The 15,944-nt window shown below is 38.7% G+C and overlaps 1 protein-coding gene across 1 annotated transcript in view; it reads right to left on the bottom strand.

Annotated features, from left to right (window-relative positions):
* Positions 1-15,583, bottom strand: part of LOC311291428 (ribonuclease inhibitor-like) — a gene marked incomplete at its 3' end in the record, with an annotated part of 42,456 nt that extends 26,873 nt beyond the window's left edge. The window contains exons 1-3 of the mRNA XM_084410463.1: positions 15,524-15,583; positions 14,138-14,311; positions 13,713-13,883 (exon numbers count right to left, since the gene is read on the bottom strand). Of these exons, the coding sequence (XP_084266589.1) occupies positions 13,713-13,883; positions 14,138-14,311; positions 15,524-15,555 (377 nt within the window). The 5' untranslated portion in view covers positions 15,556-15,583. The remainder of the gene's footprint in view (positions 1-13,712; positions 13,884-14,137; positions 14,312-15,523) is intronic.
* Positions 15,584-15,944: the final 361 nt, after the last annotated feature.

Here is a 15,944-nt window from a genome sequence, read left to right as displayed (position 1 = left end):
TGCTATAAACGTGGACAATTCCCAGAGAACACGCTGATATGTATAGCCTTAATGCACTGTAAGTTGCCTGTCTGACAAATACACAAATTAAATGTTAAACTATTGTATACTACTTGTATAGTATTGTAACTACACCAGTCAGCTCACAGTAATGTGAATGTGAGATAACATTTACTACACTGGCTCTCACATTGGGGCTTGTGGATTACCAGGTAAAAATATATAGAAAATGTTAACAAAATGAGTATATATGGTTTATTTAGGGAACATATATGGTTTAATTATAATATATTATTATATATATATTGATGCTATTGGACAATTCTCTTTAAATTCAACATAGGCTATATAATTATATACAACTATTATATTAAATGTTTGGAATTTAACTGTGTTATGCTTGTTCAGAGATTATTTGTATAGTTATCTTAAATACATAGAACACTATTATAACTCCTCTATCTCTCCCTAGTTTTACTTACAGAGACTCGATTAACCCTGTCCCTCATGCTGGCCCTTACAATACCGGCAAGTAAACCAGCATCTAAGCTGCACCGTTCTACATGTCCAGATTTATAGTGGTTCTCTCCTCGATCTATGGTTTTTCTATCGTCTAAGAAAAAGGACATAAGATTGGAAATTGTTACGGCCATAGCTAACGTTAGTGCTTCTGAGATGGTAAAAGCGCGTTTTTTTCCTGGCGAATTAGCAAATGGTATGCAAACATACAATCAAACATAATACAGTGAAAGATTATCTTTAAAGTTTATCTGGGGCACAATGATCAGGCATAATAATCTTAATCACAAAGAAAATAATATTAAGGTTTATATAAACTAAAAAATAATAAACGAATAAATAAAACATTAACAAAAGATTAAAAAAAATCTCAGAGAGGCACGCATAAACACAATTAGTTTCTAACATTTATGGAAAAAACGAATGGGCAATATTTCTCATGAAAAAGTGGATAAGTGTTCATACCATAGACTGTAAAAATAGGTTCATACCATAGACTGTAAAAAACAGGTTCATACACAGCGCAGATCATAATGAGCGAGCGTGTTTTTTAAAATAAAGTTTGAGGAAGCTTGATGATGACGTTGATCCGCGACCATGGTGTGCTGGTGTGCTGTAGTCCATTTATAGCCAACCATTAGCATTTTATATCTGACGGCTTTATTTAGGCTTCAAAATTTATAAATTTTGGATTAACTTGTAAAGATTATCTTGATAGACAAAATGTGTTAGGGTCACAACTCTTTGTTGAACACAGATCTTATTTTTTGCGATTTTCCAAAAGTCTATGGGGAAAATGCATTGCTTTTCGATCGAGGGAACCCATGCGCCGCTAACTTCCGGGTTGTCCTACAAAATGACGTCATAACTTCGGCACTCTATCGGGCTGATCTTGAATCTCCTCCTTATGACGTTATAAGGAGAAATGTTACCTCCCCTTTCTCTGCTTTGCCCGCCCAGAGAATATTTCCCGCCCATGAGAAAAAGAGCTAGGAAGTAGGAAGATTTTAGTTTGTCCACGAGAGATATGGCGTCTGAGCGAGCGAAGCATAATAATTGCTCAATAATTGGATGTACAAATGAGCACCGAAGCCTTTTTTAGTTCCTTCATCCAAGCCCCAGAAGAAACAGTGGATTAATTTCATTTTCTCTGGAAATGCGCCGACTCAACTTCCCAAAGTTTTGCATGTCTGCGGCAAACATTTCACCGAGGACTGTTTCGTCAACTTGGGTTAGTACAGAGCTGGGCTTTCTGAACGTCTGAAACTAAAGCAGAGCTGCCAACTCTCACGCATTCACCGTGAGACACACGCGATTGACACTTTTCACACCACACAAACATTTTCTCACGCACAGAAAAATCGCGAAGCAAAGAGGACACGGAGACCGACAAACTAGACAGAGCAGGTTACTTTATGATATAAAAAAATCTCAGCTCTCAGGTTCTGTCAATTTTATTACGAAATTCAAACAATAAATACAGTTTTGGCGCATGTAAATGTGACGTGACAGATTCCTAGCGCACATGAATCGATCATCTCTACTAGCTAATAGTAAAAAATCACGAACACTGTTGAAAGATACAGTAGGCTACAACTTACCGAAATGTATAGTCAATATTAAATTAAATTACAATAATTGAAATAATAAAAAAGCGTAGCTTACCAGAAATTGTACCATGTAAACATTGTAACATGTTGTCACTAAACCTAATAAAATTCAGTTTAGTTACTAAAATGTTAGTAACAATCACAATACACTTATTGTGATGCAATTTTTTTTAAATATATATATTACTTTTAAGATATATGAAATATAAATTAAACAAATAAATATATGTAATATCATTTTGTCGTTTCATAGATCTAATTTTAAGTATTAATGTTATTCACTAAACATGCATCTTCTATCTTCTTACAAGTTGCTCATGTAATATATACAAAGTAATAAATTGAGTACTAATTTGACCTTGTTGTCTCTATACTTTAAACAGCAAGTCAGTGCAACAAAGGCAACAGTAGGTTAGCGTTAGCTACGTGATGATAACTGTAAACCATCCGAATAAAGTACCGTATCCAGACATAATATTTTAAACTAACCATTCGGAGACGTCCTGCTGGAGCAACTTCTTCATCTTTTGCTTCTCCATCTGGATCAGATTCGGGATCAAACTGAAACGCTTGAATGACTGCGTGTCTTCGTGCCATTGCAATATATCCAACGTAAACATGCATGGTACCACAAGATGGTCAAGGCCACACCCACCCTCCACCTCGCCCCGCCTTTCTCCTCCTCATTAGCATTTACATTTACATTTATTCATTTAGCTGACGCTTTTATCCAAAGCGACTTACAATTGCTATATATGTCAGAGGTCGCACGCCTCTGGAGCAACTAGGGGTTAAGTGTCTTGCTCAGGGACACATTGGTGTCTCACAGTGGATTCGAACCCGGGTCTCTCACACCAAAGGCATGTGTCTTATCCATTGCGCCACACCACCACGCATTTAAAGCTACAGACACCGAAACGGCCCGTCTGAAGGAAGCTCATTCTGGGACTGGCTTGTAGTGGCTATAATTCTGCACCGAGGCTTAATTTTTGGAAAGAGATTTCAGATACAGTACTAGGGACCACTAAGGCCTATATTAAAGCCTACAAAAAGTAGCATGTCATGGGACCTTTAAACTAAACGAAAAAACGTATAAATGATCTGTCTTTTTTAATTTCTCGTTATTCTAGTCCAAATAGGAAATGAAATGATCAGATGATACGCGGACCGTACGGTCCTACAACCGGCTTTCTGGTGCATTACCATCAGCTTCTGCTCCTGACGGTGACATCACGTACCAATCTCAATCCTTGGGCTGACACTTGATGGAAAGATGCACACTCTCTCGACACCTGGTTTTCTTATAGTTTTATATAGTTATATGGTTTTATATAGTCATGGTTTTGTTTTTTTGTTGCCAAATTGGTTTGAAACAGTTGTTGAATAAACAATTGAACTGACAAATTATGCCTGATATCTGTTTGACTGACAGTTTCATTGATCACTGAGATAGCACTGACTTGGAATGAAGTTGCTTCAATAGAAAAAAAAAATAACTTAGATGTAGTAAACTACCTTTGCCATATTGACAAAAGTACTTATACAGCTGTGATAAAGTCACATTAGCTGCCACCGCTGGCGAAGCAGCACTGACACACACACACACACACACACCTCATTCATCCACATCTCGTTCCTCCCTCTCATTGTCGCTATCATAGGAGCGCGTGCACACGCGATGCTGATCACACATGGACATTCATCCATCTCTCCACTCTCCCTTCCATATCCATTTCCCGGTCATTTCACCCACTTATACTGCACTGTCTTGTCGTTTCGTCCTCGTGTTGTGTGTCTGTGAGGGCGTAGTCAGTCTTCCAGTGGGAAAGACCGACCGATCGAGCGGCGGCCGCTGATGACATCACGGCCGGGTCGCGCTGGCGGCGATATTTTTTTTTCACAGGATTGTAGGGGAAGACTCATGAATATTCATTAGGGAAGTCATCCCTGATTGGTCTTAACCTCAGTGACGGGTAGGTTTAGGGGCGGGGTTAGGGGTAGGTCATCAGACCCCTCAGTGACGGGTAGGTTTAGGGGTGGGGTTAGGGGTAGGTCATCAGACCAATCAGGGATGGCTTCCCTAATGAATATTCATGTTCTTCCCCTACCATCCTGTGAAAAAATATCGCAGCTCATCGCAACCGGAAGCTGACGAAACCATTGTCTAGTGTGAATAGGTGTTCGTCTGTGTATTTAAATGCAAGGATTATGTGTTGTGTACTATGTGTGAATGGATTATGTGTTTATTATTAATATATATATATTTAGAAATGGATTATTATTGATGATCAAATACAGTGGTGTGAAAAAGTGTTTGCCCCCTTGGTAAATATGATCAAATATGGCTGTAAAAAATAAATCTGCATTTTTAATCCTTTTGATATTTTATTTAAAAAATGTGCAAAAATCTAACCTTTCATTGAAGTAAAATAATTGAAAGTGGGGGGAAAATCACATTATGAAATAAATGTAGAACCCATCCCGTTTGAAGTTCCAGTAGTGTCAGATACTTTTCAAATGTTCTATGGTCAGATTAAACAAAAACATTAGCTTTTTTGGCAGCAAACACTTAAGATGGGTTTGGTGCACACAGGGATAAAAAAGTACCCCATTTGTAAAATGAAATACTCTGCTGTATCTTTAATGCTGTGGGCCTAATTTTCTGCCAGAGTTCCTGGACATCTTGTTCAGATACATAGCATGACAGATTCGATCAAATACCAACAGATAAAAAATCTAAACCTGACAGCCTGTGCTAGAAATCTTATAACGGAGAACAAGATGGAGAGATTCTGTATGGAGGAATGGTCTCTGATCTCTTGTCAGGTGTTCTCCAAACTCATCAGGCATTATAGGAGAAAACTCAGAGCTGTTATCTTGGAAAAAAGAGGTTGCAAAAAGTATTTAATAAAAGGGGGCAAACAATTGTTCCCAACGTGTTTTGGAGAAAAACATTTATTTCATAATGTGATTTTCCCCCCACTTACAATTCTTTTACTTCATTTTTTAAATAAAATATCAAAAGGATTAAAAATGCAGATTTATTTTTTACAGACATATTTACCAAGGGGGCAAACACTTTTTCACACCACTGTAGATGAAGTATTTGTATGTGTATTAAATGTAATATGTACCCATGGCCGCGGGAACTAGGGCTGCTGACAGCACGAGAATTTAAAATGATATGACTTGAAATAAAGTTTTTGTTTTTCAAAAGGTTTTTAATTTTCCACCTTTATTCATAAAATTGTTCAAAATATAATTTAGTTTTTATATGATGTCAAATCTGCAGAGTGTGGAACTGAGAAAAATGACTTTAAAGATTTTTAGTTGTCCCGCCAAATTAATTATAGGTAGGACACTGGAAATCTGGCAAATAGATGTTTTAGTAATGAAAATTATATAGGCCTACATAAAACAATCTTGAGCTCAAACTTGACTTTTGACCACTATTGTAAACATTATTAATATTTGGTGGCTGATCAGCATAACAAAATCATTATAGTAATACCTGTGTAAAATCTAGTGATCATGGCATTTATTTTGTATGATTTACAATTATTTATAGCCATCTACTTATTGCCATCCTGGGCTTTGGTTGCATTCTGATGGCATTATTAATACATTTGACATGACAAAATACCTCCACAGATATATTAGTCCAGCGTTGGCTCGACCGTGTTCAGGGCGGTGCTGAAGGCGCCGGCGAAGTTTTGGTACTCTGCCAGCTAGATGCATGAGTGTTTCAACCAGGTCCAGTACCCGAACTGGGTGAGGCGGGGCTTTAGTTCTTGGTTGTATTCATCTGTTACGGCATGTGTAACATTTTTCTGTCAACTCTGCATAATCCTTCGCGATCGATATCGCACGTTTGTCGATGGAGCGGTTTCAGACCATAATAAATGTTCTGATTGCATTTGTGCAGGACAAAGCTCTGAGGACATCAGAAGTTACAGGGACTGATGGCAGCTGTACAAAGTACACAGGCTACAGTAAAACAAAGGCAGATAACCGTACAATCTGGTAGGTAGCATTATTTGATATAACACCGGCACAGTAACGTCATATTGACGCGCGGCTGAACAAAGGCAGAGCACCGTAACTCAATTTGAGCGTTCCAAAACACAGCCAAAGAGCAGTAACTGGTGTTACGGTGTTCTGCCTTGGTTTCTCATGGGCTTTTGGAAGTTACTGTTAAGACAACTCATTATTTTATCGAAAAAACAACGGAATTGATTCAAGATACACATCCACAAGATAAAGGAGGTCTTGAATGTGCCAAAAATATAAATAACTCATATTCGACCAAAAACGAAGTTACGGTCTTTTGCCTTTGCACGGCAAAAATGTGGTTTTGTGATATTGAGAAATATTTCAAAAGTCGATCTGACGTAAATGACGTGACGTGACTATGCTAAAATTAGAATATTCAAACGAAAAAACAAACTCAGCTAACTATGGCGAGTCAGAAGAAAATATCTGATTTCTTTACAAATCTATCAGAATTTTAAAAAAGCAAATCTAAAAATGAATCGGACTATGATATGATATAACAACGTGAGCGCTCTGAAAGCGGCACTAAAAGACTGCTTTAAAACTTTCACAGAGACCTCAAACAGAAAGCACAAAGGCTGTCTTTAAATTTAAATTCGTTTTGTATTAATTGTATCTTAATTTTAATCAATATTTCATCAACCATTTGCCTGGATTTAATAAATAAGAAGTAAATATAGCAGACAATATAATCAGGACACGGAGGTGCCGGCGCGTGAACCTGGAGCTCGTCTCATAAATGAACCGAAACTCAGTGTATAAGGTAGCCTAATTGCCTCACAGACCTGAGACATATATAGAAAGCTTGAAATGTCTACTTTTAAACAGAACAATTTAAAACGAAAGAAAACAGACTGTTCTCTGCTTATGTAATCCGTATGAATTGTGCATTTCTCTCTGGCGCGTTCACTACTGTGAAGATCGCGAGTCAGCATCGTCAACTTCATCTTTGTAGCCGACACTGACACAGAAAACACTTGTTTATTAATAAACAATTAAAATATCTTCTTGCTATATTTGACATATTCATAATCATTACTTTTGCCGGTTCTTTGTGACAGCTTTTAGGTGCTTTATTGGCAGCGCCACCCTTACATGTTACATGCACCACCACATCAGCACCGAAAACATGGAGATTTTTTTCTTTTTGGGGGCATTTTGTTTGTGTTCAGTCTTTCTCAGTTGTCTTTAGGTTAACGTTTCAGTTAAAAGTTTTTCAGTTGTTTTCAGTAAATTTTTTCAGGGGTAGGCTACAGGAGCAGCATAGAGTACTCTCGCCGCTGTAGACGGTATGCTTTCTCTTGGTTCATGTCAGTCAGTATGAATTAATTTTGATACATAAGTCGCACCTGAATATAAGTCGCAGGACTTGCCAAACTATGAAAAAAAGTGCGAATTATAGTCCGGAAAATACAGTAGTTAGCATCTTAATTTAGTCTTTGTTTTATTATTTTATTAGTTTTAACTAATTGTTAACTCAACAAATGCAAACAATCGCGTCGGCGCCTCCATGTCATGAAGTGCGCACTCCACACACCGCACAAACACTTGGATATGCACCTAATAATAGCGAACATTTATCAAGGTTAATATTTAGGTTAAAAGGTTAAAATTGTATTCTCTATTGATGGAGAATTCAAGATGGCGGCTTGCATGTAGACGTGTTTGTTAGTCTGTCCTCAATTTGTTTTAATCAAAGTATTATAATTAGCCTGCTTTTCTCTGGTGTGCGCGGCCAAGTAACGATTTAATTAAAAACAGAAAATGCGTTTATTATTTTTATTCTTCATTTTGTGTTGCCGTACGACCTTATGGATTCCTGAGATTGGTAGCCTATGCCTTTTCCTGCTGAGGATACCGAAAGCAGCGACAGTGATCGTGAAGTAACCACGCTTTATCAGCGGCCTCAATGGCATGATATGTTTGCCGTGACTGCATCGGGATTGTTTAATGATCATGGCCCGACGCTTCGGCTTTCCTGGAGAGGCATTTCTCAAGAACTACTATTCTCTTCCGGTGATGTACCGAGTGGAATACGCTGTTTGTGGTCGCACGGGAATCGGAGTCTCACAGCTAAAGCGACGCCTACCTGTGGTAAAGATCCGACGACGGAATGCACAGGAAGGAGATCGTGGTTAGTTCTCATCATGCTTCTATTATCGGGCAATATTCACCCCAACCCGGGTCCAACGTTAGCCCAACTTCAAACGCCCGACGATTTCAAAGCATCAAACGGATTGCGCTTTTTTCATCTGAACGTGCGCAGCCTTATCAACAAAATGGACTCTTTAAGAGTTTGGGCTGACACGACTGGTGCAGATATAATGCTCTTTACTGAGACATGGCTAAAAACATCAGTCACAAATGATATGATTAATATTGATGCATATAAAGTCTTCAGATCTGATCGTGCAAAAAAAGGAGGAGGAGTTGCAATATATGTGAAATCTAATTTAAACTGTTCCTGCATACAGTTAATCAGCATACCAAATGGCCTTGAACTTTTAGCGCTCAAAGTAAATCTTTCTGGTTCGGATATTGTTGAGGCTGGATGTTATCACCCGCCTTCTTCATCTTCAAGTGAGGTATGTACTTTACTTGCAGATTTCTTTCACGACTGGACTAAATATGAACTGATCATACTTGGCGATTTCAATTGGGACTGGCTGTCGTCATCTTCTGATCTTTTTAAAGAGACTTGTGACTCTCTTTGCTTGGTACAGTTGATTAATTCAACAACCAGGATGAATCAAAAGGATACAGATAGATCCACGTTACTGGATTTAATTTTAACTAATGCTTCCCATAAATATTCATCATTAGGTGTTTTTTGCAATGATATTAGTGATCACTGTGCAGTTGTCTGTGTGAGAAATTGTAAAACTTCCAGAATTTCACCACGTTATATTTATAAAAGATTTTTTAAGCATTTTAATGAACAAGCTTTTCTACGCGATCTCTACCATAGTGATTTGGGTGTTGTTTCATGCATGCCAGATGTTATTCTGGTTTGGGATTATTTTAAATCGACATTCACATCCATATGTGATAAACACATTCCAATCAAAAGACTCAGGATAAGTGGTAAAAATAACCCTTGGTTCAATGACACTGTTTCTACCTTTATAAAACAGAGGAATGCTGCTTGGGCTAAGGCAAAGAACTTGAACAATTCTTTAGACTGGATCTCCTATAGAGCATTACAAAATAAATGCACAAAATTAATCAAAAGTGCAAAACATGATTATTATCTGTCTGCGATAAATGAACATTTAAATAATCCCACAAAGTTTTGGAAATTAGTCGTCTACTTCAGCATCAAATCTGTCATTTAAATTTCCAGACCTTCTTAAAGTTAATAATATTGTGGTTAAGGGCAAAGAAGCTATTGCAGATAATCTTAATAGTTATTTTATTTCAGTTGGCTCCACCTCTGAGTCTATTAATTCAGGTGTTAATACTTGTAAAGAATCTGCAGAACCTATCCAGTATTGCCTTTCACAATCATTTAATTTTGTGCCTATTACTACCGCACAGGTTTACGAATCTCTAATCAAACTAGATCCCAAAAAAAAAAAAAAAAAAGGCAGGAATCGATCACATTGAGCCCTATCTCCTAAAATTGGCAGCTGATCTCATAGCAGAACCTATAGCCACTTTATTTAATTTAAGTCCGTTCTCCAATACGGTCCCAAAAATGTGGAGCCAATGGGGAGCGGGAATTCACCACATTATGAACTCGTCACGCAATTATAATTATTATTAAAAAAATTTATCATATTAAATCGTATATATTCCACCCCATACCCGCTACAATTGAGAATCACTTTAAACATGCAGACGCCTGTTGAGACAATTTGATGTATATTCCACACAACAAAACAATATACAATAAGATTCGTTAACAACGTAGGCTACCTCCTGGTGTTCTTCTAAAATGAATGCGAGCCACAAATCCGTGAGTAACGTTACAGTTTACAAACCCGTGGGAAAGGATTGCGAAAGGGCCACGGTTTATGAATTTGTGGGTACAGATTGCAAAAACTGAAGGCACGGTTTACAAGTCTGAGAGCGCGGATTAGAAGCTCGTGGGTACGGTTTATTAATCCGTGGGCACGATTTGTTAAACTGAACAGTTTGAGAATTCATGAGTAGCTACTGTTTATAAACTGAGCGGACGGATTGCAAAACAGTCGCCACGGATTGTTTTTTTTTTACTCACTCAGGTGACTTCCCGGGCTCCGTATCCTCCCTTAATGCTGACTTCTGTTGACTTGGGACAAGAGAACGACGCATTTTAAAGCTAATACTGGCACACACAATTAGCGATATCAATAGAGCTGCATACAGTTATTTTTTTCTTTGCGTGTCGCGCCTCCCCTGTGGCTCTTTGGCGCCCCCCAGTGGAGGCGCGCATCACCTATTGAAAACCGCTGGCCTATAACACGCTCTCACACTTTTTTTTTTTTTTTTTTTGCATTTTTGGGAGGAGTACAATTTACATATGTGGTTTCAACAACCAGATGCATTTACATGTGTCCAGTTTCATCTGGAATGCGTCTCAGACCTCCTCCTGAAGTGGTTTGAGCGATCGGATTCAAATCCGTCTTGAATGCGTTTCGGAGGGCATTTACACCTGGTCTTTTCACGATCAGATAGCTATCCCATCTGAGAAAACGCATGAAGTGGCCAGGTGTAAACAGCCCCCATGACAAAAACATACGCACGAAAGCCGAAAACAAATGCTGGTTGGCCTCTCACGTCCAAATTTGAGGAAGTGGTGGGGGAAGTGACGTATGCCGTAAAGCAGTCGAGTTTTGTAGTTCTTTTTGTGCTCTGGTTACTACCCGAACCCCGAAGTTACGTAGTGCCAGTAAAAGCGATACAGACCCCGTCAGGCTATGGCAGACGTGTCATTCAACCTATTGTAAGTCGATGTACCATCACAAGGGTCTTGGAAATATATTATGAAGGTTGAAAAGCTACATTGTGTGCCTTTAAGTAGCGGTCATGAGCGTGTGCACATGTGAAGAGTTTTAACTCTTTCTTCTCTGTCAATTACATGCCTTTGAATGCAACACTCTGCAGATTCACTTTATTTCGACATTGTCTAATAATTCAAATGTAGTTGTATAAGTTACTATTATACAAACCAAAGGACAGGCAATGATTTTCGGGCTATACAGATGGCAGAAATAATGCTTGTCTCTTCTGTTTTTGTTGCAAAGATAGCCTATCTACTTATGATAATAATAGTCATTTAAATAAAAAAAATCGAAATAATATCATTTTATATATATGACGACTTCATGATGCAAAAGTAAAAAAAGTAGATAGGCTATCTTTGCAACAAAAACAGAAGAGACTATATATATATATATATATATTTACATTTACATTTACATTTATGTAATTTGGCAGACGCTTTTATCCAAAGCGACTTACATTACATTTTCAAGTACACATTTACATTCTTATCAGTTCCTGCTTTCCCTGGGAATCGAACCCATGGCCTTGGCGTTGCAAGAGCCAACGCTCTACAGTTTGAGCTACAGGAAAGCTACAGGTAAAGCTACAGCTACAGGAAAGCCTGGAAAGGAAAGGAAAGGAAAGCTACAGGAAATATATATATATATATATATATATATATATATATATATACACTCACCTAAAGGATTATTAGGTACACCATACTAATACTGTGTTTGACCCCCTTTCGCCTTCAGAACTGCCTTAATTCTACGTGGCATTGATTCAACAAGGTGCTGAAAGCATTCTTTAGAAATGTTGGCCCATATTGATAGGATAGCATCTTGCAGTTGATGGAGATTTGTGGGATGCACATCCAGGGCACGAAGCTCCCGTTCCACCACATCCCAAAGATGCTCTATTGGGTTGAGATCTGGTGACTGTGGGGGCCATTTTAGTACAGTGAACTCATTGTCATGTTCAAGAAACCAATTTGAAATGATTCGAGCTTTTTGACATGATGCATTATCCTGCTGGAAGTAGCCATCAGAGGATGGGTACATGGTGGTCATAAAGGGATGGACATGGTCAGAAACAATGCTCAGGTAGGCCGTGGCATTTAAACGATGCCCAATTGGCACTAAGGGGCCTAAAGTGTGCCAAGAAAACATCCCCCACACCATTACACCACCACCACCAGCCTGCACAGTGGTAACAAGGCATGATGGATCCATGTTCTCATTCTGTTTACACCAAATTCTGACTCTACCATCTGAATGTCTCAACAGAAACCGAGACTCATCAGACCAGGCAACATTTTTCCAGTCTTCAACTGTCCAATTTTGGTGAGCTCGTGCAAATTGTAGCCTCTTTTTCCTATTTGTAGTGGAGATGAGTGGTACCCGGTGGGGTCTTCTGCTGTTGTAGCCCATCCGCCTCAAGGTTGTGCGTGTAGTGGCTTCACAAATGCTTTGCTGCATACCTCGGTTGTAACGAGTGGTTATTTCAGTCAAAGTTGCTCTTCTATCAGCTTGAATCAGTCGGCCCATTCTCCTCTGACCTCTAGCATCAACAAGGCATTTTCGCCCACAGGACTGCCGCAGACTGGATGTTTTTCCCTTTTCACACCATTCTTTGTAAACCCTAGAAATGGTTGTGTGTGAAAATCCCAGTAACTGAGCAGATTGTGAAATACTCAGACCGGCCCGTCTGGCACCAACAACCGTGCCACGCTCAAAATTGCTTAAATCACCTTTCTTTCCCATTCTGACATTCAGTTTGGAGTTCAGGAGATTGTCTTGACCAGGACCACACCCCTAAATGCATTGAAGCAACTGCCATGTGATTGGTTGATTAGATAATTGCATTAATGAGAAATTGAACAGGTGTTCCTAATAATACTTTAGGTGAGTGTATATATATAGGCTTATATGATCCGAAGTAACTAGCTACTTGAGTAGTTTTTTCATTGGATACTTTTTTACTCTTACTCAAGTAACTATAAAGATTATTACTTTTACTTTTACTTTGAGTAAATATTTCTATAAGTACTTGTACTTTTACTTGAGTACAGTTTTTGGATACTCTACCCACCTCTGCTTACAGAAGGTATACTTAACTAAGAACGTTTCGGGAAACATGTATTAACGATAAGGTGCAGCTTAACGACTTAAGAAGGATTCGGGAAACGCAGCCATGATCATATCACCCCCGTATTAAGATGCATTGGTTACCAGTTTCTTTTAGAATTAATTTTAAGATTTTATTATTTGTTTTTAAATGTTTACATGGTACAGCCCCTCCGTATATTGCGGATTCAGGAGCAGAAGTCAAAGAGAACAATGAAAATGTCAAAAAACATTGTTCTGCCTCTACAGTAACTGAAATAATTATTGACCCATGATCAAACCGTCTGTCTTAATCAAATATTTAAAGCTTCACATTTTAATTGTGTGTTTTTAATTCGCCGTTTAATTGTATTACTTTAAATTGTTGTGGCTCTGTGTGACGCAGAAAAAAAAAAAAAAAAAGTGATATTATAAATAAATGAGCAATACTCACGTCAGTGTGTTGAGTTGACAGTGTTTATCCTGCAGTAGAGCAGCGATCTGATTCACTCGTGTGTCTCCTAGTTCATGTTTACTCAGATTCAACTCTCTCTGGAGTAACGGGTTTATACCCACAACTCTATTCACATACTGACAGGCTTCCTCTGCAGCAGGACTCACAAACCTGCAGAAGAGGCAATTCAGGTATCAACTAAATGTCCATTGCATTACAAAAATTATTGATACGATAAAAAAACTTAATTAGTTAGTTAGTTAGTTAGTTAGTTAGTTAGATGTTACAGGACTCACAAACCTGCAGAAGAGGCAATTCAGTTCTCAACTAAATGTCCAGCTTATTATATAACTAAAATAATATATTAGTTATTAATATTTAGTCTGCATAGAGCTAATTTAGATAATTATTAGATCCCGTGTCACCTCAGTGTCTTCAGTTGACAGTCTGGATCCTGTAGTAAATCACTGAGCTGCTTCACTCCTGATTGTCCAGGATCATTTCCTGTGAGATCCAGCTCTATCAGGTGTGAAGGGTTTGATCTCAGAGCTGAAGCCAGAGCTTTATAACCTTCTTCTGTCACACTGCAGTTAGAGAGTCTAGAACAGAGAGGAAAACATTCAGCTGATTAATCAGTTAAACCTGAACAATATAAATCTGAATGATCGCTCTTCCAGTCGCCTCTACAATAAGGAAGCCCCTCTTTCTGGTGGTCTACGGCACATTCAGTGGTGTTTCACTGGCGTATTGCATGGGTAAGTGCAGCGATTCCCCCCCGGGCGCTTCAGCATAAAGAGCAGTTTCCCTAAAAGAGCAAAACTGATGTTGAGCGTCTTTTTAAAGATGCCTTTCCGTCCGTGTGTTTCTGGATGCGGTTGTTCCCTGTCCTCATCTGATGGCCACGATCTCACATGTCTGGGCCAAGAGTGTGCTGAGATAGTGTTTGTGGATGGTTCATGTCCTCACTGTGAGAACAGGACCATGTTGACCCTGCGGTCGTGACTGTCCATCCTCGTGAAGGCTAGAGTCTCTCTGCTGTTACCCAGCACTGCCTCTGCACAAAGCAGAGCCGCCAATACGGTTAACACTGCAGGAGACCTGAGGCTCACAGTGGGAGTGTTTCCCCGCGGTCCTCCCGCTCCACTGGCCTGCCGTGTGCCGTCGAGCTGCTGGGTGATGGTGTGGGGTGTTTGCTATTCAAATCAACAATGGAGTTTAAAAAATACGACAGATGGACTGATGATGAGGTTCAGGCTTTATTAAGCTTATATGAGGAGGACGAAATCCAGCGGGAACTGGAAAGTCACACACAGTCCTACGTCACCGGACTAATTTGCGTAATCTTCATGGTACTTTAGACTGCGATGGAAACACAGACAGCAACAGGTCTGAGGAAAAAGATCCTGGGACAGATTGTTCTGGGTAATTTCGGTGGAAACGCGGCTTTAGATGATCATCTTATTGAAGAGCTACAGCAGCATTTAGTTTCCAATAGTCTGTTTTAAAACCCAGTCACACTAGTTCTGTGTGCTGGAAGACACTGTTTCTTCTCTTTCATTTGAACTATTTATTTGACGTCTCTCTTCTTTATTCTCTGTTGAAAAGGCAGATTTCTGCATGTACACAATCAGTACATTGTATCAAATGCTGGAAATTAAACAATTACTAACTAGATAAAAAACACATAAAAATGTGAGCAATAGGGAAACCCAGAAGTGCACTGCTATAAACAATGAAACATAAGCCCTGCTGTCTTCAAATAAATAAACTTCAGTCACACTGTAATTGCTGTACAGTATAATGATACTAACTGTAGTTTCTCCAGCTTGGATTGTGGGTTCATCAGTAGATCACTGAGGTTTTTCACTCCAGAGTCTATGGGGGTAAATTGATGCCAAAACCATTGAAAATGGACAGACTAAAAGTCACAAATAGATATTACAACTTGTAAACACAAAAGACAATCTACAAATAGATTAAAAATCCGCAAACAAAGTCCTCATGATCCGCAAATCTAAAACAAGATCTACAAATAGATACAAAGTCCTCAAACAAACTCTTTGTGATCCACAAATATAAAGCATGATCTACAGAAATATAAAAAATCCACAAATAAACACATCCTGATTTACAAATAGAAATCAGTGACTTGAACTTGAAAACCAGAATTTGAATGAATGTAAAGTGACTTGTTTGCAGGTGAAGATCATGTTCTGTTTGTAGATTGTGTCA

The sequence above is a fragment of the Rutilus rutilus genome (assembly GCF_951802725.1).
Source record: "Rutilus rutilus genome assembly, chromosome: 6".
NCBI classification, from domain to species: domain Eukaryota; kingdom Metazoa; phylum Chordata; class Actinopteri; order Cypriniformes; family Leuciscidae; genus Rutilus; species Rutilus rutilus.
Note: the sequence above shows the minus strand (reverse complement) of the source record. Positions and strands in the feature narration are given on the sequence as shown.